The sequence below is a fragment of the Egretta garzetta genome, unplaced genomic scaffold (assembly GCF_000687185.1).
Source record: "Egretta garzetta isolate BGI_Z169 unplaced genomic scaffold, ASM68718v1 scaffold473, whole genome shotgun sequence".
NCBI classification, from domain to species: Eukaryota; Metazoa; Chordata; class Aves; order Pelecaniformes; family Ardeidae; genus Egretta; species Egretta garzetta.
This window is the reverse complement of record NW_009259319.1, coordinates 617,258-643,234: the sequence shown is the minus strand read 5'-3', so window position 1 is coordinate 643,234 and position 25,977 is coordinate 617,258. Positions and strand designations below refer to the sequence as shown.

Below are 25,977 nucleotides of genomic sequence, written 5' to 3'. Positions count from 1 at the left end.
CTCACTCATGGGGAGAAAGTCCTTGGAAGCCCCTCAGAGGGCTGTCTCCCATCCTGGTCACGGTACAGACATCCTCCCCCAGCCATCACCAGCCCCTCCTTGCTCTGTACATACACATGCCAAGTAGTGCAACCAGAGACATACAAAGCTCTATCAAACACTTAGGGGAGAATCCAAATCTCTTAATTCCTTCTGCTAAATCTTCTTACTAGGAAAAATACACTTCAATGGGTAAAAAACACTCCCAGAAATATTTCAGAGCTAGCAGTGTTCTATTAGGGTTTTGTAAGGAATTTCTCAATACAAGCATAAGGATGCTCAATTCACACTACAAATTGATGGATCTTGCACAGCTGATGAAATAATACTTAACATCTAATTTTAATGCTGAACTACTGCCATTTTGCCAACTGCAAGGAACAAATATGGTAAACACCAATAATTTCAAGTAGTTTATTAACCTGGTGTCCTAGAAAGAGTAGGAATCAAGCTCACCTTGATTCTTCAGATTCTGTTTCATCAAAAGAGCTGCAAGTAAAGTGGGAGGAAACTTTGGTTACAACAAAATTAACTCTATGATAAAAAAACCAAACTCAAATCCTTTAAGAACCATCAAAGGGAGCAACCTTTTTCTTGTCAGTGGCTGCATCATGCAGTGTGATGAAATGAATGTGGGAGATCACATCATTTTACAACCACTGCTACTTGGAAATGACAGCATCCATTTTACTCTGAACAGATTCACATGCATATCTATCTACCTGTCTATGATGTAATAGGGTACAGTCCCACTGAGGGCACTAGCTGATGTCTTTAACTACAAGTGAAAACTACAAGTCTGTTAGCTTCTGAATCACTCTGGAGACCACCCTGGGCCACAGACACCTCTGAGTGTAAGAAGGCCTCAAAATTATCTCCACTTTTTTCTTTTTCATCTCACCTTCTCTCCACTGCAGATCCACACAGCCTCCCGCAAAGTGGAAAAGAGACACATAGCTTTCTGGGAAGCAAGTTCTGGTAACATTGCTGGACTTCCCAACTACATCAGGTTGCATAGCAGAAGAAATCATTCTCCCTGCAAACCTTACAGCTGCAGATGGTAGCAGAGCTTCCAGTTAACTGTTTGGGGTGTTTCTGTAGTCATGACACTCATCATAATCATACTAAGATTCCCTTCTCCTACCCTGGTAAAGAACCCTTCCCAGGGGAAGGGCAATGGGGCCATTGGAGTCTATGTCATCAGAAAGGTGAAAGACCCCGTTTTCTGACACACAGAGGGAGATCATAAAATGATCACAGAATGAACTTCTATTTTGTCCAGATACTATGACCATAAAACACAGGCAAAAGCTTTCTATGCAACTTTAGTGAGTGCTTATGAATATCTTACAACACTCATTTCAGTAGATACCTCACGATCTATGAGACAATCACAGTTTTCTCACCTAAACTCTCCTTTGCTTTCCAAGAATATTGCATTAAACCTCACTTCTGTCTTTGAACAGGCTGGATTTGTTTTACCACCTTTCCGGGATATATAAACATACTTAACATGAACCTAATGCCCATTTATTGTACAGTGTTAAGAGCTGGCTGCAAGGCCATTTTATATCAATGGAATTGCAACAGCACTGAGTGGATATGGGCCTTTTGGCCTCCATGTATTTTTCAGTAAATGAGAGCTTACCCACAGCTTTCTGCTTTTGGCAAGGTAGGTACATGGCGAACGTTCAGGAAATCAAGAAATATTTTAGGGAGCTCTTCATTTTCTAAAATGACTGTCTGTAAAAAAAAACCAAACAAAGGCACAATAGAAACATGAGATTTTTAATAGTTTAGATATCGCACACATTAATTCAAGCAACCCAAATATTTCCCACTTGCAACACTTTTCAATTCTTCTCCCTTTTTTAATACCTATTTCAGAGTGCTTCATTTCAACAGGAAAACCACAGTTCTTAATAAAATTGCATATACGTACATTCAGCTTATGCTACCATACTCTTTTTCACCTGCCATCACTGGTGCTAAGCTAGATTCCTGTCAAGCAGAGATGTCTGATTCTGGAACTAAGCTGTTGGCACACTCATTTGTGAATAAAATTCTGTTTCTTTAAAACATAAAGTAAAGCAGCTACAGCTCAGTGCTTTTGCATTCACCTCACAGAAGACTCCTGTCTGGCACATCAGTGGGAAAAGGAAGTCTCCATTTTGTTCCATTTTATTAATGCAAGCCTTGGTAAATGCTAACAAGGGAAACTCTTTGCTTGGCTTGACAGATCAGCTTACAACGTACTCCTCACATGTGCGCTGTGACTCCTAAGGACAAAAGCTCTGACCAAGAAGCTGCTGGCTAGACCTGCCACATTCTTCCACAGCAATGACATAATGCCCAGACCCCATCCTCCTTCGTTCTTCCATTGATGGGATGATTTATGATTTTCAGTGAACGAATTACAAGTACACTTAAAAATATGTAGCAAATAAATGAGATGCTTAGGTGCATGTTCATCATGAAAGATTGACTTTTAAAGGAAACAACAGATCTCTGATAAGTTTCATAGAAGCAGACCAAAGATAATTGTTGATCTTTAATTTTCACAAGACAAACAAAACAGTTGATAAAATCAACCAATGTCTCACCCAAAAGATTAAGCCCCTATTTATTTGCTGTTCATACTGCCACACATTCTGATAACACAGGTACTTCACATGCAAACAAAAGCCACAAGCTCTTCCTTAAAGAGCTTTCCTTCATAAAGGCCTGGATCCGGAGTGAATGTATGCATGGGAGAAACTTCAACAGACTTATAAAAAAAGGGACTTGTACAAGTAGAGCTGTCCAAGTTCATCCTGTTCATTTTCACACCCTATGTTAGGAGAAACAAAACCTGGAGAAGAAACAAGGCTGGTGATGGGAAGAAGCATTGTTCTGTTTACATTCAGGAGGTAACTTACTCCTTTGTGTGTAGTCTTTTACATTACAATATCACTAGGGAGATGCAGTGGTATGTAGAGGATAAAAGGATCACAAAGAAAAATTAGGTTGGAAGACACACTTCGAGTTCATCTAGATTTTATAGCAGGTTTTATAGCAAATGGTTTGGTTATTTGTGCAATGAAAACCCAGTTAGTGTAAAAATTAAATAAGATGTGCATAGACTTACAGAGAGAAACACATTTGAAAACAAAGATATTTGAGAACTGGTTCTTTTTTATGTTATGTTTGCAAATCTAAATTCAGATTCTATGTTTCTTCAACAGCTGAGGCCATCACTAACGTTTGAAAAAAAACCCAGGGAAAAATGCAGCTTTTGAACTTCTCTGTTCTAGATTTTTAATGGATGTAGCAACTAGGAAGGTCTGAAACATTGGCAAGTGTTAAGCCTTTCAGTTCACCTCTATAGGAAGATGCTGCATTAAAAAATGCCACTTCATTTGCATACCTGCAAAATCAGCACTCTGCTGATGCAAAATTTATCCTGTTCTGCATTCAGGTTATGCACAGAAGGAGGGGTGGAGGTGGATGCATATTCAGAGGGTGTGTGAACTGCATAACAATGCATATGATTTGCTCAAATAAAACCATCTTACTAATTATATGCAATGAAGAACTCCAAAAAGTTGTATAAAGGTGTTTAAGGGCATCCAATGCTTACGTGCAACCTCATACTTAGACCTCTTGACAGCTTCTTCCAAAAGTTGACCTGCCTGCTGAGGCTGCTGAACAAGAACAGTGATTGTCAGGGAAGGATACATCACTGTGTAAAAGGAAAGCTCCTGACAGCTCTTACAAACCTATTCATTTCTACTTCCACACACTCCAGATTAATACCTCATTGTATTTTTTAGGGTTTTTTCACGACATGTATCAACTCAACCCAAGCCCTGCTAACCCTGCCCTGACAAAACATATTTTACAAAAAGCAAAGAGCACCTGTTATAGTGTGTTAATCCATATAGTTTGTTAACTGTCAATAACTCAGCTTTGGTGATCAATAAACTTGAAAATGTAGAATTTGCAGAGAAGCAAAGGCAATTCTGCACTGCACTGTATTTTGGATGCTGAATCTGTTCACTGGGAATTTTGTCATTTCCAGAATTTTATGAAGGGAGGAATGACTGCATTGAACAAAGGAGGATTTTTCAACTGATGTAATGTAATGTGACATACATTTTAAGGAATTAAAAAATAAATGAAGGTGTGAGTTAATTATACTAATAGGAAGGCAAATTATCTTCTGGCTTGACTTCCTTGGCTTCAGTACAAAAAAGGACCAGCACATAATCCAGCTGTTTAATACACATGGTAAAAACCAAAGGAAAAGAGAAAAAAACCTGGGAAACTGGGAACTACAACAAAAAAAGCGAGCCACATGGGATTAGGTGTGTCAGTCTAGCTGCATTTCCTACCTCTGGTGGTGGCCCAAAGTGAATGTCCAGGGAAAAATGTAAGCATTCTCAACTTCCTATTTAAGTTGTTCAAAAAATATCCTGAAATCAGAAATAAATGTTATCATAATTGGCTTAATTTACCTGGAACAGCCTATAATACAACAGATTTTTGACTTCTGACTGCAAACTTGATGACCTTTAAATAATAGCTGAGCAGAAAAGGAACCAGCAGGTAAAGTATCTAAACCACTACCTATAATTTGTGATGTAAAGTGCTCAACTGTAGCCTTTGTTCACGTGAATATATGACATTGGCTTGCAAACATGACTATTACCTTGTTTGCTCTGCAATCAGAAACTTAAAGATATATATTTTTAAAGAAACAAAACCTCACGATTAGTTTGTTAGTAATGTGAATTTCTAATACATCTGAATTCTACCAAGATCATAGCAAGGAGTTTTAAATATGGGCCCCAGAGTGCTAAGTAGCCTAATTTAAGAAAAAAAACAGCAAGTGTATTTCCTTCCTAAAATAAATAAAAAACCCAAAACTAAAACGCCTAACACAACCTCTGGCAAGTGATTTGGGAAGTGACTCCAGAAATACATTTTTCAAACTCATTGATTTCAGCTGAACTAAGAGTATAAGCGCCATATTTTCTTAGAAAATCGTAAAGGGTGTTTATCTGTTACTGTCACACTTTAATGAACTACTTCGTGCTTCAGGAAAAAAAAAACCCACAAGGGAAAGCCTGATGTTTACATCAGCAGAAATGTCTTTTTCATCAAAAGGGTGCAATTATTATTATGTAACACAAATCACAAAAATCCCAATTTTTCTACCTTATCAGTTTCATAAAATCATGTTCCCTAAGGATGTCATTGATTAGTTGCACATGTTCTTTCCGTGACATCTGAAATACTTAATTGTCGGTTATCTTTTCTCCTTCAGCAAGTAAAATATAGTCACAAAATTGCAGAGGGACTTGTTCTGCCTTAACCTTAGCTAGATGCCATCATGCAGTGGAAAACAGTGCTAAAATATCACAGGATAATGCTCTCCAACAAGGGAGACATATAAACAGCATAATGATTTCCCACGAGTTTCCTTTTTAGAAAATTGTCACTAAAGCCAGGGTAAATGGTGACATATCTTCACAGAGGACACTGTGAAATCGAACACTGGCATTCTAGTTAGGTCCAAACCTACTCATCAGCCAATTATAACAGCAACTGAACATCTCGCTGAAAACCTGAACAAGACCACTTTGCTAACCTTAGGAGATCATGCCACACAGGAAGGCATTGTTTTCACAGATTTTTCTTATAACTGTTGTTGTTTTTAATGAAAAAAGATTTAAAAATTAATTTCTTGCAATCATACTTTCTCAAGGTTGCTGGAACAGCTGTTGGAGGGGGAGAAATGAGAGTGGGGAGCTGAGTTACAAGGTTTTTAAGAGTCCTTACAGACTCTTCCATTCAATTGGGTTTAGTTTGAAATGCTGTACTGTTAGGGTGAAAAAGTTCATGACAGTTTTTCTTCTCTTCACAGGGAAAGATGCTTCACAATACCTAATTCAGTGGTGCAGCTAAAATGGGTGGAGAAGAAAATCAATACATTCCAGCTACAGTAAGTAGGCTGGAGTGTCAGTCTCCACTGGGACCAAAACCCACATCTTTTAGAACACTTTAGAGTCTATATTCTTCTATTAACCTGCTTTTCCTGAACTGCTTTACACGGTCCCATGAAATGATAAAAAGGTTACCAAAAGAACATATTAACTAAAACCCAAGTAGACGAAGGAACCAGACTTCTAAGAGCAAGCTTTCCTTTTTCTAAAGTAATAGCAGATACAATAATGTTTTATATTGCCCATTGTGAGCAATTATGAAGAAACTCATTCCCTTCTTCAGTGATTATGTTGTTACAGCTTATCAACAAGAACTATTTTCAAGTAAGTTCTCACTTAAGTTGTCGTAGTAAGGATGCTTCACTTTTCATTACTACCAGAATCATTCACTTTTTGTAAGAACAACAGGAGGTTCTCCAACATACTTAAAACTCTGTATAAAGATACAAGAAGCATGCAAACATGCATATAATGACACAGAAGCAATGCTCCTTGTGAAGTACCAGATGGCTAATGCTCCCAGGCTGCATATCAAAGGGAAGTCAACAGTAAGAGTGCCATCTACACAGTGGAGCTTGAAAGGGAACAAGATATTGACTGTACGTATTATATACCAAAATACTTTCAACAAAGATCCTTAAGTTACTATCTGAAAGTTACTGTAAAGTCACAAAAGCAAAAAAAAAAAAAAAGGTGGAGAGGGGAATTGCACCTCTGGCCCTCAAGACTGGAGAACAGTAGAAAAATTCCTGCACTGACTTTCAGATCAATTTATTACACTTGCGGTGAGCTTAAAAGTTACCAGGTATCTCCTGAGTGACAAATCCATCTGTCGCAGCATTCTCAAGCTACACAGAGGATAAATGAACTAGATGGATGGGAAGCCCAATAGGTTATACGACTGCTGGATCATCAATGAAAATATGCGTGCAGAAATTCATGACAGTGTCTATAAGCTATTAACATTTTTACTTAAGCCTTATCTTTAAAGCACTTTACTCATTTTGGTTAAAAATATTACCAAGTAAGTTTTAAGGCAGTGAATACTTCAGTTAGAAAGCTAGTTAATTACACATTTACAGTTCCAACTAATATTTAACTACTAAGCGCAGAGCAGATTCACTTGAAGCTAACTGTACAAATATAGCCCATCTGATGTGAAAAATACAATACTGAATTTTTTTCGGAAAACTGGGAACACAGTGGAAGCAAACAGTGAATCTCTCTCCAGCAAAATAGGAGACTAGCCCTTGAAAGATTAGAAACAAAGTGCAACAGACTACAGTTCCTTTGAAAAATAAAAATGAAAGGAAGCAGTCAATATAATTTCCTGAGACACTGCTCAAAGGACTGGAGGTTAAGACAAAGCTGGATGAGAAATAAAGAAATCAACAGAGCAAAAGGAAAAGAAGTATAAGGGCAGCACAAGTTAATGATATTAAAAAAAGTTAGTAGGAACAAGAAAGGCTTTTAAAAATAAGTAACAGGAAAAAGCAATCCAAAGAGTAAGCAGATCCATTAATGACAAAGACAGACACCAAAATAAACGTTTATTTGAAAATGGCTGAATTGAAGTGGTTTTTAAAAGTCAGTGGACCACTAAGACAATGGACAATTAACAAGTCATTAACATGTCAATCATGCTAACAAACAGGTGCAATATACCTTAGACTAATATATATATATATATATATCAATCAGTTGATCCAGAAAATACATATCTAGGATGGTAAAGGAATTAGGTAGTTTTGCTTGGAAAAGTCTTCTTAAGAATACAGGGGATGAAGGTTTGGAAAAAGCAACTGCATTTACAATACACAACACAACAACAGGTAAAGCAGAAGAGCTTTAAACTTGCAAAACTGTTTTCTGAAAGGCTAAAGGAACTAAATGCAAATACACTGTAATGAAAAAACCCCCTGACATTCAGGTTGGAAACTACATCTGGGAAGTCTGGAAACCAGCAGTTTTTTTGGTTTCTTGGACAGTCTGATGCTACTCTCCTACTCTGATCCTTGTGCACCCAGGAGGAGGTCGAATGAGAAAAAGAAGCAGAAACCCACAACAATATCTGATCAGGTAATTAAAGACTATCATAAATACATACTCTAAGGCAAGTAAAGCTGGTACTGAAAGTATCAGTTCCAGATTTTCCAAACTTGCAAGTGTTTCTTGAGTCCCAAGACTGTTCCTCTTGTGCTGGTTTTGGCTGGGACTGAGTTATTTTCTTCACAGTAGCTGGTATGGGGCTATGTTTTGGATTTGTTCTTGAAACAGTATCGATAGCACAGAGATGGTTTTGTTACTGCTGAGCAGGGCTTACACAGAGTCAAGGCCTTTTCTGCTTCTCACCCCACCCCACCAGTGAGGAGGCTGGGGGTGCACAAGAAGCTGGGAGGGGGCACAGCCAGGACAGCTGACCCCAACTGACCCAAGGGATATGCCGCATTGTATGACGTCATGCTCAGCTTAGAAAGCTGAGGGAAGAAGAAGGAAGGGAGGGATGTTCAGAACGATGGTGTTTGTCTTTCCAAGCAACCACTACATGTGATGGAGCCCTGCTTTCCTGGAGATGGCTGAGCACCTGCCTGCTGGTGGGAAGGACGGAATGAATTCCTTGCTTTGCTTTTGTGTGCAGCCTTTGCTTTACCTTTTAAACTGTATCTCAACCCTTGAGTTTTCTTACTTTTACCCGTCCAATTCTCTCCTCCTTCCCACTGTGGGGGAGTGAGCAAGTGGCTCTGTGGGGACTCTAGTTGCCGGCTGGGGTTAAACCATGACACCTCTAAATATCGGTGTTTAGTGCATGTTCCTGTCTTCTTAGTCAACCCTTTCTTAGAATCTCAGAATCATTTAGGTTGGGAAACACCTTTAAGATCATCAAGTCCAACTGTAAACTCGACACTGCCAAGTCCACCACTAAACCATGTCTCTAAGCACCACATCTACCAATCTTTTAAATACCTCCAGGGATGGGGACTTGACCACTTCCCTGGGCAGCCCGTTCCAGTGCTTGACAACCTTTTTGGTGAAGAAATTTTTCCAAATATCCAATCTAAACCTCCCCGGGAGCAACTTGAGGACATTTCCTCTTATGCTGTTGCTTGTTACTTGGGAGAAGAGACCTACCCCCACCTTGCTACAGCCTCCTTCCAGGCAGTTGTAGAAAACAATAAGGTCTCCCCTCAGCCTCCTTTTCTCCAGGTTAAACAACCCCAGTTCCCTCAGCTGCTCCTCATCAGGCTTGTGCTCCAGACCCCTCAACAGCTTCACTGCCCTTCTCTGGACATGCTCCAGCACCTCAATGTCCTTCTTGTAGTGAGGGGTCCAAAACTGAATACAGTATTTGAGGGGCAGCCTCACCAGTGCTGAGTACAGGGGCATGATCACTCTGCTCCTGCTGGCCACACTATTCCTGATACAAGCCAGGATGCTGCTGGCCGCCTTGGCCACCTGGGCACACTGCTGGCTCATATTCATCTAGCTGTCAACCAGCACCCCCAGGTCCTTTTCTGCCAGGCAGCTTTCCAGACACTCTTCCCACTCTTGGGTTGTTGTGACCCAAGTGCAGGACCTGGCACTTGGCCTTGTTAAACCTCATACAGTTGGCCACAGCACATAGATCCAGCCTATCCAGATCCCTCTGTAGAGCCTTCATGCCCTCAAGCAGACCAATATTTCCACCCAGCTTAGTGTCATCTGCAAACTTGTTGAGGGTGCACTCAATCCCCTCATCCAGGCCATCGATAAAGATACTGAACAGAACTAGCCCCAATACTGAGCCCTGGGGGACACCACTTGTTACTGGCTGCCAACTGGATTTAACTCCATTCACCACAAGTCTCTGGGCTCAGCCATCCAGCCAGTTTTTTACCCACTGAAGAGTATGCCTGTCCAAGCCATGGACAGCCATCATTAAGCCATCAGCATTTTTCACTGCCAGATTTAAAGTCTGATCCCTCAGCATATACTTCAGGGTTTCCTTTTTTTTCTGGGGGGGGGATGATCCTCATCAAAGGATGTCTCTAATTGAGGTCATAAAATACACAGAAGAGTGTATTTACTTGTTACAGTAACAAGTCAGCAAGATCACACAGTATTCCTTCAAAGAACCTAAGGGAATCCACTGATGAATTTTCTGAACTAGCGTTGGTGTATACCATATTGTTTATGGCTGTTTTGGAACTAGAGGCCTAAAAAAAAAAAGACAAACATAATTAAAAAAAAAAAAAAAAAAAAAAAGAGTACCATGAGAAAACTGGGCATTTATAAACTAGTATGCCTGTACCAGGGAAGTTAGTAACAACTAGAAGAAGGAGTAGAATTAGTGGGAACATAGGTAAATATGTCTGGATTGAAAAGAATTGCAGGGCTGCTGTTAAGGGAGACTCTGTTTCAAAACTTACTGCAACCCTGAAAGGATCAACAAGCACAGATTAATGCGGCCCTGTTGATAGATTGTACTTTCATTTCCAAAAGGTTTTTACAAAGACCTCCACCAAATGCTTCAAGACAAACCCAGCAGTCATGATCCTTGCAAAGATAAGTAAGTAGTTACAAGTCCTGAAAGAGAGGTTAGAACACAGCCCAGAGTGATGCATATTGGAAAAAAATAACAATGATGGGCTTGAGATTGACCATTAGTAATCTGAGTGAAATGCTGGGGGCTACAATGTATCCCTCAAAAGATAAGCTTGCTATCCAGCAGCAATTAAAAAGCAAATCAAAAGTTTATTAGAAACTATTAGAAAAGGAATCAAGAAATTATTAGAAAGTGTAATTATATATTATTATAAAAATGGAGGGACTTTAGACAGGAGGAGGGACTTGTTCATGGAACAGGTAGTTGAGCCACAGGCCACAGGACATTGCAGATGTTGAAAATTTATGTGTGTTTAAGGAGAGACTGGATAGATTGATGGAAGAAGAATTAATTGAACTGAAAATGCATGGAAATGGAGACTGCCTTAAGGAGGAATTACCAAAGCATGTTCTCTCTGTTCTCCTTCACATACCTGCTTTTGAGCACTATCAGAAGCAGGCTAATCTCCCAAAAGAAACTCTGGTCTAATCTGCTCCAACTATTATTTTATGCTATGCCAGCTGAGTTACCAGGTTAATTGTACTAGTCCATAGTAGCAGACAGGCTCTTCCAGAGAAGGAAGATGGAGCATGGCTGGGAGATGGCCCACTCACGCTCTCCTCCCTCCATTTCACTCCTCCTTTGTGCCCTTCAGGTGGTTGGAAGAGGCCGCACCCACCTGCCAGTCCTCACCAGCAAAACCCCGCAGTGAAAGGTAATTTATCGGCTTTTGTGCACCCACAGCCCCTCTACCTCCTTCCTCTCCCAGCATTAGCGCAGGTGGAGGTTTGGTGAGAGAACATGGGAGCTTTTTCTGTTTGTGGAAGGACTGCTGTGGGCAGACGACTGAGCTGGAGGCTGACCCAGTGGGCAGCCAGCATTCGCATTTGCAGGCAGTGAAGAAGAAGGGGTGATGCAGGGATGATAATCCAACGCTTCTTTCTTGCTGTTAACTCAGAGAAGTTTTGTTTTAGAAATTCACACAGTACTTAAAGATTTGCAAAGCCAAATAGTATTAGGACAAAAGAAAGATAAAACAGAAAAGACTTTCTGGAACACAATAAATGTTTTAAGAAAACTTAAAACATCACTTAGAACCAAATACGGCTTGCCTTGTTTTACCTGTATTAAATACAAATTATCTGAGAGAAAACACATTTCTGAATGTAAAATAAAAGTGAAATGACTGTTATTTCAATTCACTAGAAGTTTCATATAGACAGGCTGTGAGATATATTAAAGTAATTCACACTTCATTAAAAACACTGTTTGACAGAGAATAGTTTTACCTGCAAAATGGCTGCAGTGTTTGTAGTTTCATGTTTACTTTCTAGACATACTAAAATATATTAAAAATATTTTTTCTCCTGTTATTACGTTTATTTCAAAGAGTTTGAAAAAAATTGTCATGTACTTCTGCACAGAATATGTTTACTATTTTTTCCTCCACTGCCGTATTTTCTATCGACTATACTCACCATGCTTGTAAATAGTCTTTTATAAGAAGCAAAGCTATCAGCAAGCCTGAAGAAAAGGCAGCAATTAAGGAACTAAGCTGTACTCCATTCTCCAGAGCCAAATGCAACAGAATGATACCTCCACAGTCAGAGAAACAGAGAAGTAGCACTGACTGACTGACTTTCTCTTGATCCCCAAAACCCCCCACTCCCTGGATAATGTCACAGGCTATTCTGTTAAGATGCAGATGTTGGATTTTTTGGTTGGATAATGTGCTTTTGGTCAAATAACACAGCTTTGAAAGAACTGAAAAAGCCCAGAAATACACTGAAGCATTTAAGAATAGTCCTGAAAAAGCATTTTCACTTTTTTGCTTCATAAGAAACATCCCACAGCTCTAACTCATTTTACTGGTTTTCCTGAGAACAAGGGAAGAGGATGAAGACAGAGTAAGTTAGCTATGAAAATAAGACTCAGTCTCCACAAGAATGACAATTTCATGCAAGTGTCATTTCAAAAATCTAGAAATCATCTGAGGATGATTTTGTCATCTGCATTGTTTCCACAAGGTACAAACCAAAAATGCTATTCAAGTCTACAATAACTTCTTATTTTGTCTCCCTGATATTTTCTTGTCAGAGGTTTTGGGTCAGAGTAAACTCTTGAGAAATGACTCGACATTCCCTTTGAAACTAATTAGACTAAGCAGCAAGTAGCCACTCCAAAGTCCAAACAAGAGAATGTAGAAAGCACGGGGAATTCGCTGCACCTGGGGTTAATGAACTCATTGTGTCATTTTTGCAGAGGTAAAGAAGGGGTAACGTAGCTGACCAAATATATTTAGATTTATATGGTGGGGGTCTTGGGGTTTTTTTAGTTTTCAGTGTTGGTAGCCCTTCCAGCACAAAATGTGGTGTTGAATGAGGGTTCTAGGGTATTTTGCAAAGTTGGAAGAGTAACTGCAAGGAAATTGGTAAGCTTAGTTTTAAAAATTCTGAAGCTTACACTGAATTTTAATCAACTTAACAATAAAATACATGTTGCATTTGCAAGACATTTACTTACCTTTAACAGCAAAAGCAAGGTAAAAATCTGGCTTTTTTTTTTTTAATTATTAATATACTAACAATTTACTCTGATATCCTAATTCTGTAGTTAATGAGGTGGTTGCTTACACAAGGGCAAAGAAGCACAAAGTAAGTTTTGACCACTAACAAACTCCAAAATGTGAGAGGCAGGGGGGCTGAGGTAAACAGGAGTCAGTCCTAACAGTATGAATACACACCACAAGAATAGCACAATAATATAAATGTATTTGTTTTAATTTGTGAAAGCAACTGGTTTTATCGTATAACCACTGTAACAGAGAAAAAAGCCCATTTAAAAACATACACTTTTCCAGGTCCCATTAAATTAACTTCTGTTTGTAATAATTCTTACGTTTAAAACATTTCTGTGGTCTTGCTCTCCTGTGGGGCTAAATCACCTAGAACGATGTGGTAAATGCTGTGCTGATAGCATCAGCCATTGATTCAAAAACATCTGTTTTCTGAAAAACTCACCAAGGTTTGTTCTCTTCGAAAAACATAAGAAATTTCTACTCTGGATTGAAACCAACAGGTTAAAGTCAAAGATTCAGACAATCTCTTCTTGCCTGCTTATGCTACAGAAGCAGCATAACAAATGTTTGAAATGTAGTGACATCTAACCATATGGATATTAAAAAAAAGCTTAGAGAGCATTTCATAAATTACACAAGCAAGTTGGAATCAATGTCAGAGAACAGAAGTTTGAACAGATGAAGCAGGACATTTTTTAACAGACACTAATATGCACATTTAAATTAAATTTTTGATAGATAACTAGTTATTGACTATGCTGTGAGAATATTTTGCCAGGGGTCATAATTCATGGATTATTTTCATTAAAAAGGAAGACAATATAAATGACATGGAGGATAGCAGGGCAGTCATAACTGAGTAAATTATTTTATTTTCCCAAATGACATCAGAGCAGAAAGATGCTCAGGACTGTTCAAAAATCAACAGTAGGCACTCCAAGCAGTAAGAGTCACTGCAGAACAGTCAAGGTGGGCAAGAAAGACTTTAATATGTGACAATCGTGTTGTCAAAATATTTAACTGGTCCAGTTTTGTCATCAAGAGGCTGAGTTTGTTAACCTTCATACTACCACACTTGTGGATCATGACAGATGGGTTATTTCTATGTTAAAACAGATTGATCAAGGACTGCACCCCGCTTCCCAGTAACACCCACCATACCACTCTTCCAGAAAGAAGACTTTAAATGATCTAACATATTTTCTCTTAGAACAACCATTTCTATGCTCTATTTACTGAAACACTCTTTTATCTACATTTCACTAAAATCTGTCAAACAATTAAAGATCTTGTAGGTGCCTAAATTCTGCATTAAATACCCTTTCAATAAACTTCCAGAGAAAGCTGTTTTTTTTCTCTCCCCCTCCCCTCCCATTACAGGAAAGATCTGACAGCAAATTATTAAATTCTTTACTCATCAGTAATTAACTGTTTGCAGAATCAAGCCTAGCATATTGCAGTATGACTTTGTCTTGCTAAGGAGCCAACAGTTTTTACACAAGTAAGAAAAAACAAGTATAAATAAAAACCACAGCGGCTAAGAAGTGTGGTGTAGAGTCTGCGATGCTAAATTCTGGATGTTCTTTACAATCTTAAGTACTTGCTTGCTTATGGATTCAATCTGCAGTGGGAATTAATGTTACCAGGAATGCTAGAAGTAGACAAAGTCAGTCCCTTTCCCTGCAAGCATACAAACCCTGCTTTCTGTTTGCACAGAGCTAACAGAAGTTGCGAGGTTTTCCCTGTTTTTTCTTGCAAAAAACCCAACCCCAGAACAATCCCCCAAGCCCCCATCCTTCCTTTTTCACTCCCGCTACCCTGGCAAAAACCCTCACCTCTCTTTCAGAGAAACGAGCATGGCTTGTTACATGCTGCTCTGTAACTATAGGAGCAAATCAATAGCAGCTGAATGCCATCTGCTTCGGGCAGCAGAACAGCACCAAAAGTGTGAGCAATGCATCTTCCCTTATTGAAAGGTTATTTTATGCAAGTAAACAATTCATCGTCTTCTTGCACGCTTGATGCTCATTTACCACTTTTGATCAATAAAATATGCAAAACAACAAAAAAATTGAATCCTAAGAGTAGTTCTGATGCCAGTGTGATAGTTAATCAATATCAGGTCTCTGTTCAGTAAGGCAGGCAGTAGGGTAACTCCTTTATTGTATGAACCCAGGAAAAAGTGTGGAAACGTATCTTGTTGTCTCTAAAATGCATTAAGAGAGTGAGAAACACAACTTTTATCTTGCAAATTAAAAAAAAAAAGAGAACGAAACAGGAAGCACTATTTTAATTGTATTTTTTTCCCATCACCATGCAAAGGGTACTTTATGTCAGCTTGCCTGATCGTTTGTTGCAAAGAATCTGCTGTTATGCTGTCGATAGCGCTACACTATCATTAACACAGATATTTGGTTAAATAATAGTCATTACAAGACATACTTTGGACAGCAACCCACTCTGTTTCCTTCTAAAGCTGCTCTACCTTATTAAGGCTTAGTTTTCAATGTATTTGTTTCAGGTGAACTCAGTTTTTCTGTTAAAAACAAACTGCTATGGGAATTTCTTTTGCACAGTGTTTCTTTTAGTCAGACCACAAACTGCCTTATTACATTAAGCCTCCTGACAATTGATTCAAGTAGAATACTTCTCTCCCAACAAAGAAAACGACATCATTTTTACAGATATCGCAGAACAAAACCTCCAATTTAACCAGTTTCCTAAAATAACACAGAGTACTTGAAATAACAGTTGCTACTCACAAAGGCTCTCTACCCTAGTGAGCCATATATCCTAATATTAAAAAAAATTAACTACTCTCTCATTTGAACAGCAATTTTGCAGATTATATCACAAAGACAAAGCCATAAATTTAGTTGAACACTGCATGTTCTGATCTGCACTTAATACTGCATTGTTCTTTCCTGCTTGTACCTTGAAACGCAACTATTCAGGTATGCAGCCCTTCCTTACTTTTGGTTATTTGAACTGAAGAAAAAGCTTGCTGCACTTCTGCAAAAAAATACTTTACGCAGGGTTTCCATTTAAGAGAACTACCAAGTAAAGACTTAAAAACCCAGAAAATACTTATTTTCTCTGTATTTGCAATGCAAAGACACTTCCTAATGTACTGGTCGTGGAACAGAAACAATTTGTTAAGGAGAAACCAAGCAATACCTAACAAAAAAACAATTTCACAATCAGATTAGAACCAAACACTAACTTGCAGTCAAGCAGCAGCACTTATACACAGGAGAGACAGAAAATCTCTTGTTCACTGTTCAATTCTTGTAATTCTTATAAAACCAAGATAACTGGCAGAACATATCTATAAATGAACTTGTATAGAATTCTTAAGGTAATTACTGGTAATTAATAAAGCACACATTTGCACATATTAAAAAATCCTTCTGACCAACCAAATAAACTTATTAAACGTAAGGTAGGTTTGGGTTTTGGCTTTATCTAAATCTGTGAATTAGAGGCAGATTTGTAAGCATCAGTTCAAAATTTTTCTTTTATAACCTTTTAAGACCCCAAACATTTGTAGGTACAACAGGCAGCTGCTCCTTCTACATAACGAAGCTTGGATCAAGCTCCTTCTGCATGCCTTCTTAAAAAATGCTTATGAGTTTATATGAACTCCAATACACAGTTTGATCACATTTACAGAAGCCAAAACAATTTTGATCAAATTAATAATACAGAACATAGTAGTGAAAGTGCAGTAGCTTTGAGTCAATGACCCAACTAGCAGCAAGGGTATAATTTAAAGTCAGAAATTTCCAGTGCATGCACTGTTAGCCACAGTGAACCTGTTACTGCTCTAAAGGGAATTGTTTGCCTCTTATTAGATTTTCTACAGCACAGCCATAAGTGATAAATGTACTGCTGTACTCACTGTCAAGTTAATCAATGCTGCCAAAGTTTTGTTGACCTAACAGTAATCCATAAAGTGAGCGGCATTTTCTCTATCCCTATGACATCTCGGTCCTCAGTGGGGATACAAATCTTGTAACAGCTTCTTAAAAAATACGGAAAAACAAAGCAAAGCAAAGCGGGGGGGAAAAAGATATTTTCAAAATTCTGTCTGTAAATTAGCAGATGTGAGAATTCCTTGCCTCTCTGACAAATTGCTTAAAAATGAAGGACACACGATGGATTCAGTTTGATGGTTAAAAAACTAGCAAATGGATAACTTCACAGAGGATAAAGCCTTGCCTTCTAAAAAAGAAGGTGAAAACCAGCTTCACGACTCCTCCAAGGAAACAGTTGTGAACACAATTTACTTGTGACTATAGATTAGTGCACTGGTTCAAACTGAGCACGGTGCAGCAATTCTGAAGACAGTAATGTGAAAACAGTAATAAGAAATCACCACCAATAAAACTTGTCTATTGCTGCATCTGGCTGTGATTCACAGTCCATGAGAGGCATCACCACTGAAAAGAAGAAAAAGTCAGGAAACAATCCCTGGTAGAACGAGCTGCTCTATAAACAAACTGCTGCCATGCTCTCACAAGCAATTATAGACATATGAAATATGAATTGCCATTGATTTTTCTTCTAGAGGTCACTCTGCTCCATGTTTTACGCACTCCAGGCATTTATTTGCGTGGCAAACTGACAAGTTTTTACAGAATTAACGGACCAATGTAATCCTTGCTCAATTGCAGATACTTCATTATGGTTCTGTTCGTTGACACTTGTCCCTCCCAAAACTCACTAGCAAGGGAGTCCTTGATAAAGGTGAGGAATAATGCAATTACCTGTGAAAAGAGACCATCCTAACTTGGTCAGCGAATGCTTATTTACTTCTTCTGTGCCGATGGCAGACAAGAAGCTTCAGTTGGGCTGCATTTATCACAGCATAGCAGTTCTGCAGATATGTTCTGATTTGCCTAAAACTCTCCACATTCTTGTAACTGAAAGACTTCTCCAGAAAGGAGAGACAAGACTGCAAGTTAGCCCCCTAACAGAAGTAACATAGCTATCTGGATTTCTGTTAAAAATTATCATGATGTTAAAATACTGCAAGAATACCAAGCTGCTCTCTATAAATCTCATGTTTTTGATGGTATCTTCACACTTAGCTTTTGCTTGATGTTCCTTACTCAGCAACCAGAGAACTACTTAATTTTGGCCAGTAAAGTCCTCAAATAAGGTTGAAACTGGGAATCATGAATTCATGAATCAAATATTCCAGCATTTTTAGGCAGCAATCTTCTTTATGTCTATTATTCATTTTTGGCACATTTGGTCTCTGGGTTTCCCATGCAAGAATAATTTGCAAAAAGGCTGTGTTGCACCCTTCCTTCCCAGTGGTTATTCTGTCCCTGAAGACTCTGGTTTACCCTATAAGTAAGCCTTGGCACATGAAGCTAAGGTTAAATTGTTATTTTAAGTCACATTTCTTGGTGCCTCAATGAAAGGACAGAACAGTACTCTAATACTGTGGTACGGAGGGCTTAATCGGACTCTAGATTTCATGATAAGAAAATAAAAGACAGTGTGCCAAGTACATCTGGAGAAGAGGTGCCCCAAAATCAAAGCAGATGTGGATACAGGACAAGAGTTCAGAAAGTATTTATGGTAGAACTCAAACCCCCTTGTATTCTCTGTTGACTGGACACAGAGACGACTTTCAACACACGATCATCAGAAAACACCACTATGACTGATAAGTAGATTGAATAAACAAGACAAGGGGACAAAATGAAATTTCAGGGGAAAAAAATAAAACAAGAAAAGGTAGGAAGATGCTAGTGACATATGAAGTTGAAAGAATCTGCTATAGATTATAACAATGATAACATTGTGGTTGAGATAACATATAAAAATTATTAACATGCTTGTTATAGCTGGTAAACATACTACAGGGAAAATAATTAAGATGTCTCTATCCACACACTAACAAGCCCAGCTTCTTCACCTGTCCCGTATCTCTGTGTCAATCAATGGTCCGATGGTGGACCTCCTCTGACTTCCTTGGTGAACATCACCACTTTGTAAAACTGGGCAAAAATAGCTGACCGAACTAGAGCAATTTGGATTCTTTTTTTTTTTTTTTTTTGAGATGTTAAGCCTGGCTGCTAGACCTCTTCACTGAAATGCTGTCTGTACTTTTACATTAATAATACTCTTCCTGAGTATCTGGATTGGACCACAGTTGTCAACAGCCTCCTGCACCATTAGAGCACAAATTAATCACAAAACCTACTAACCTTTATTTCCAATACTACAAAAAGGCCCTAGTGTCGTACAGTAACTTACTCTTGCAGTACATGTCCTCATCATTCCAGCATTTAAAGTTGGATAACTGCTGCTGTTCAAAACTATTAGGATGTATCACTGCCTGACCTTGAATGAGTCCAAATACAGAGAAACATCTGATGGGATAATGCAGAGACAGCTGCTTAAATGCTGGTGGCTGCAGGACTGTTGATTGTGAATCCTGTGCATGGTCTTTGCTCCTCCATAATCTCCTGTTGCTTTACAAGTACTTTTGAAATGTTACGTTAGGAATCTTCCTCACTGAACCAGGTGTGAGAGCTGTATCCCATGCTGAAAAGCACATTTGGAGATCTGGATGCCCTGACATCGGAGAAACTGGGAGAAGTTTCACCCATGTAACTTCATTATGATTTTCTGGGGACACTTTGAACATTTTCCAGAAGCCAACATTACAGGGAAGACGCTCAGAAAACCAGTTACTCAGAATACAACTGTGATCTCCTAGTGACTTGCCAGCCAGGATATAAAGAAAAATACTGTAAATGACCTGTGTTCAAAGTGCTACGTCTGTTGCAGCATGTCTGTTATCACTAGCTCATGAGCTGATGACACCATACTATCACAGTTATGAATGCTATATTTCCCTACTGATGATGATATTCTAGAAATAAAAAATAAGATGCTTGAAAAATGGAGGATTAACTGGCCCAGTCAGATGTGCATAACTGGAATGACATTTTCTCAGAAGGTTTTATTGGGAAAGTTATCACTGACCTTTTCATTTTCCTAGAATAGACATACCCAGTGGGTTGCAACAGCATAAGAAATAAGATTTTTATCCACCCATTTTAGAACTGTAATTCTACAAAAGCGGACTCCAGCCACATTGCTGCTGTAAAGGCCAGGGATGCACCACACAAACTGGTGTTCTAAGAGAGCAGTTTTAAAAGCTGTGGCAGCTGGTATATTTGTGCTGCCAGTTTACGTGAGTGATGCCAACATGCACAGCAATGATACAACTTACCTAGCCAAGGTAGTTCTGCAAAAACTGACTTAGAAATTAGTCTGTTTAGTGTGTAACAGACTGCATGTATCCTCTCCTGCTTTCTTCTTGATGGAGCATATTACTACAAAGCCTTATACACAACAAGTATCAACAACCGAACCAACATGCAATACCTTCTTTGAACACAGTAACACTGAAAGCCTGTAAGTTTATTTCAATACCTAAGGTGACAGAGAGGCTTCCTCCTCATGCTGATGCACTCATTCTCAAAAGGCAAAAGGCTGGCACCTAAGGGCAACATCCAGGCAGTTTTCCTATGGTTTGTTGTTAAGGGAAATAAATCCAGAGGACCCATGTGCAGAATGATGCTTACACCATGTCGGTCAATACCATTTGTCATGCACAGACAGCTGGAAGAAAGGAACACCTATCAGAAATGTCTAGATACGTATCATTAGGGACACCCACCTGTATTAAAGAGGACTCAAAATCCAATGTGCTAGGCTTAAGTCTCTACCAAACACAGGGGTTACTGGTTATTAACATAAACAAACCACACTTAGAAATTACCGTGTCTACCAGACAGTAACAAACACAAATGTAGTAGGTTAAAGGTTGGACTTGATGATCTTAAAGGTCTTTTCCAACCAAAGTGATTCTATGATTCTATAAGCAGGGCTTTCTTGAGCTTTAGATGCAATTGGAGTAAATCTTGTGATTGGCTCTGAATTGTACGATCTGTGATTTTCCCATGTCTGTTATTTCCTGCAGCATGTTGAAGGAAAAATGTACATAGCAAAGGTGTCAAATACAATTTGACATTCCTGTACCAGAAGTCTTGAAAAGAAATGGCTTTTAGTGCTTTTGTTGTGAGAAGAAACAAACAAGACTATTTTCTGTATCACAGATAAAATTCTGCTTTGTGCTTAGTGGTTACTCTCAACTCTATTTTGTTGCATCAGTGCTTCTTATTGCTTTACGTAAAATTTGCATTCATTGATAACATTGGTTTACTCTGACTGTTATACTGAGCTTTGAACTAATTGCTCTCAATTAATCTGTTCCACTCTTTGATAGCTTATTTATCAGATTGGGAAAGATAGATTTAATGGTGCTTGCTGGAAACAAGTTCTTTAATTGGAAATACCAGAGTGTTTAGCTCACTTCGTGCTCTAGCAATTAAGGACAATTTGGAAAAGCGTTTTTCCCCCTACTATTGTCTCCTTGATTAGATTTCCAAAGAAGCAGACAAAACAAATGACAATACCACCTAGCAATATTGGTTCAAATAAAAGCCCAGCAGCCAAATTACTTACTATGAGAAATGTGAACCATCCCCATCAATTCCAATGCTGTGTTACATTCATTTTGCTGTATCTTTGCTTCCCAAGTAGGTAAATGGCAAAATTTCTTTCAAAATGCATAGCTCTATGCTTGCCTCTATACAATTATCCCTTTCCACAAATAAGCCAAATCAACAGAAGAAATTATTTTTCTTGATTAAGCTCCCACATTTCTCTTGGGATGAAACAAAACAAACAATTAATCTTTCCTTATTTGTTCTCAGAAGAACCTGCATCCCTTAAATGTACGATAACCAGGGTACCTGTGGCAGGCAGTCGGCAGCAATTAGGCTTGTGCTGAAAATGAATGGACTAGAGTCAGAATGCCTAATCTGCTGAGAGTTTCTACAGGAGGGCAAGGTTAGACCAGGAAAATTCCCTTGCTGTGGAAACACTGTTAAAAATTACCACTTGACTTCAGCATAATTAACAAGGTTTGGGAATTTATATGAACTGAGTAATTGAAAAGAATTAGCAAGAGATATATACATTAATCTTCACCAGTTACAATGTGCCTAATGAAATTAAAGGTTCTACTTCTACTTCACGCTTTGTTGCTACAAACTTTTTTCATCTATGGAATAAAAAGTATATTAGAGATGATAGTTATGAAAAATTAAAAAGAAGAAGATGCACCATAAACCTCAATTTTTGTATCAATACTTCTTGAAGATTTTCTTATATATAAGTCATAGTATTTATCACAAAAAGAAATTCTATGAAAGTTTCTGATTTTAATGTCCGTGTTTTTAATGTCAACAGGAAAAAAATCCATGTCAGAATTATAAATTCAGGCATCACTCAGTAATGCATATTTGTTTGTAAATGTACATGCGCTTAAATTCAAGTCTGTTTCAGTCAAGACATTCTACAATCAACAGTTTCAGTAAAATGAGCTTTTTTACACTTAACTAAATCCGTATTATATTCAGATTACAGAGGCAATAAGCAGGTAAAAAGAAAAATAAAGGCAAGCAGTGCTGATGCATGTGGAGATAGACAATGCTAGCAGAAGATAACAAGCATTTGTTATTCTCCTAGGCTACCCATGAGCACAGGACCTTCTCCCCTTAGTTCACTCTGAAATCCTTCAACATATCCTTCAGAAAGGAGACATGGAAGCCAAGAAAAGAGAACATACACAAGGGAGTTATATCTAATGCAGAAGTCCAATTTACTGCAGGACCAAAGGAGAAGGCTCACTGACCACCTTACCATAACCTATCTGAGGAAGATAGATAGTCATCTCCTCCTCTGCTCACCCCTTAGTTATCGATGGACTAGCTTTTACTCTTGCTTAAGCAGCTGTTCTTGCGAAGAATTTTTCTGTTCTTATGCTCTTTTCTTGCAACAACTCTAAAGCAGAAGCTCAAGAATTGCTGCTTATTTAATTCAGTATCTTTCTCGTAAAACTGTGAGATTAGATCCACAGTTTTTTGTTTTGGTTTGGTTTGGTTTTTGGTTTCTTTTTTTTTCCCCCTTCAGAATTGTCTACGCTAACAATGTTAGATAAAAACATTAAAATTATTATGGCACACTTCAAAGTGAAGAATCGTCAGGTTAAGTTCATCAGTCAAACTTTAATTCAGCTTCCTTATGTGTAAGGATTTATTTAATGTTGCTTGCATGATCCTGTTACTTTTGTCCCCCCAAGAATCAGTTCTTCATCCAAAACACAAAATGGATGGTATTCAGTTATTCAGCATATATTCAAATTTTGTTTTCTTCCTCTCACCTCAAAATGTGGCCTGAGTCTTATGGGCAAATTCAAATCCTGCTATAAAGACAGAATTATTCATTTCTTCATGAACTTTTTTCCCAGGCCCTCCAGTGCAGTTTATAAATGTGTAAAGAATATTAATAATTAGTCCTCAGTCACATAAAGAGTGTAGGAAAAAGAATACTATCGGATTACATAAAGGCAGACCTAGGTCTAAACTATATGCCAATTTAGTGCTACTGAACAACCAGAACAGAACATAGTGTGTTGCACTACACATGCAGTAATAAAATACTCTTTCACCAGAAAATAAGTTTTTCCCTTCACTGGCAATTCATTAAGTAACTTTACAGATTAATTTTGAAGAAAAAGCCCATAAGACTTAACTTGCCTTGAAAGTCCAATTTAAAGAAGCAATAGTCATTTGCACACTAAAAATAAGAGCTAGGTTATGTAAAATAACACAGAGTAGGAAATTAAAATCTGTTTAAAATGCTGTAGACTGATTAAAAATATGGGGGAAACTGAGTCCTTCTGCCATACTTCAGATGGTGATAACAAAGACTCTTTGCAAGAATTACAGCTCCCTCCTTCTTTCCTTTATTACAACAGACAAAAATTGTTTGACACCCCCCCTTCCCCCACAGAAGCTCAAGCAAAATAAATATTTATTAAGGAACAAGAAAATGTAATGCGTTCATGTCAAATGGGGAGTTGCCTTCAGGATAAGGAATGTGACCATTATTTCTTTCATCACGGTTAAATGAAATAAGCATCTCACACTCTGTATGGCTCTAGAAGGAATCATGGCTATTAGAACAATTGGCCATCAGCAGACCATAGTGACTATAACAGTGTGCCAGCACTTGAGTTTTAATATCCCTAAATCTGCTTTAACAGGCTGTGACATCTTAGGCAAATAACTTAATGTCTTTCTCTGTCCTCTTAAAATTCCTAGTTATTCTGAGCATATGCAGGTCACGACAGAGACTATTTCTCACTGTATATAAATGCACAATTAGTACAGTTTGATGCTCATCTTAACTTGGGCGAAAGTATGTGATACAATAGCGTTATGATATACAGTATAATGAAAAGAGAATGAGCACTTAGACATGGTTTCTAAACCTGTCATGACTTCTAATGTAAATTCTGCTTTTAACTGAGTAAAATTCACTTTGATCAGCTCTAACATGAAAGAGTGCAATGAGAAGTTAATGCAGCACAATTCCATACAACAAAACCAGATTATTGAAAATGAAGGAAAAAATATGAATCATAACCCACAATGTAGCACCACTTGAAAAGCAAAAAACGTAACTCTTAAAACATAAACCAGATAATTTTCCTAAGAATGCTTGAAAAATGCTTGGAATATTTCTGCAGGAAGCACCTCTGCAAACAGACACTCTTAATAAATGGCTCTCTTTTAAATTATCTACAGGATTATTTTGCTTTCCCGTTTTCTCTTGCTTTCCAACTTCCTCTTAACAAATATGCAATCCTGCATGTGTCAAGCACGCTTCTTTAAAATCCACAGCCATCTGAAACCAGCTATGTACCACCAAAGAAACATGTATGCACAACAGAATCTTAAAAGAGCTGGTTGCAGCAATGATGGATTTAAGTTATTAACCGATCAAAAAAAGATGGATGGTGGTCTGCTTTTCTTAATCTACATCATCATCTAGATCTATTTAAAGATATGTGGTACACACTAACAAACTTAGTTAAGGTTTCGATAAAATCAGTAGAATAATCTGCCCTGTTACATTGAGACTGTATCGATCAATAAAATCACTTGTACTAGGAAAGTACTGTTAAGTACTGACAATCCCAGCCATTAATATTATTTAACACTCTGCTCACAATCTTTAATGAGGACAAAGAACATTTTGTCTTTTTATACTTATCATACCATTGCTTTTAGAGCTCCTTACAGGTACAGTTCAACCTTGATTACTGCAGACTAAATGGAGTTAGAGAAGGAAGACACTGAATAATTTTGGATAATGGGGAGAATTTTCAATGTGATTAATAGATGTGGGTGATTCAACAGACTTTCCAGCAAAACAACAGTTAAATCTTATTTCATTGAATCCAACTTTTACTTGCAACTTTCTAATGCTAGACTCATTCTTCCCAATGTATTCACCTGCATTTAAAACAAAACTGGTTCCCAGAAACAGCAATCAGGAAGATAAGTATCTGTTCTGGACTTGATGGAAATTTTTTTTTTTCTGCAAATAAGCCGATTTCATCTTAAATTAGTTAGAAATAGATCCCAATAGTGAATGTGTACATAGAACAAAGGGAAGGATTGCCTCTGCAAAATCTTTGTGGTGGCTAATGAATGGCAGAAGGAAGTCAAAGTGAATTCTATCCAGCTCCTGCTCTCAGATAAGGGGAATAGTTAAACAGAAGCCTAGTGCGAAAAAAACCAACAGGTCAGGCATGCACAGAATTAGGTGGAGAAGAACAAAAATAG

The 25,977-nt window shown here is 38.1% G+C and overlaps 1 protein-coding gene across 1 annotated transcript in view; it reads right to left on the bottom strand.

Annotated features, from left to right (window-relative positions):
• SNX24 (sorting nexin 24) overlaps positions 1 to 25,977 on the bottom strand; it is a 45,128-nt gene that overhangs the window by 5,738 nt on the left and 13,413 nt on the right. The window contains exons 3-4 of the mRNA XM_035892103.1: positions 1,688 to 1,782; positions 496 to 528 (exon numbers count right to left, since the gene is read on the bottom strand). Coding sequence (XP_035747996.1) covers positions 496 to 528; positions 1,688 to 1,782 — 128 coding nt within the window. The remainder of the gene's footprint in view (positions 1 to 495; positions 529 to 1,687; positions 1,783 to 25,977) is intronic.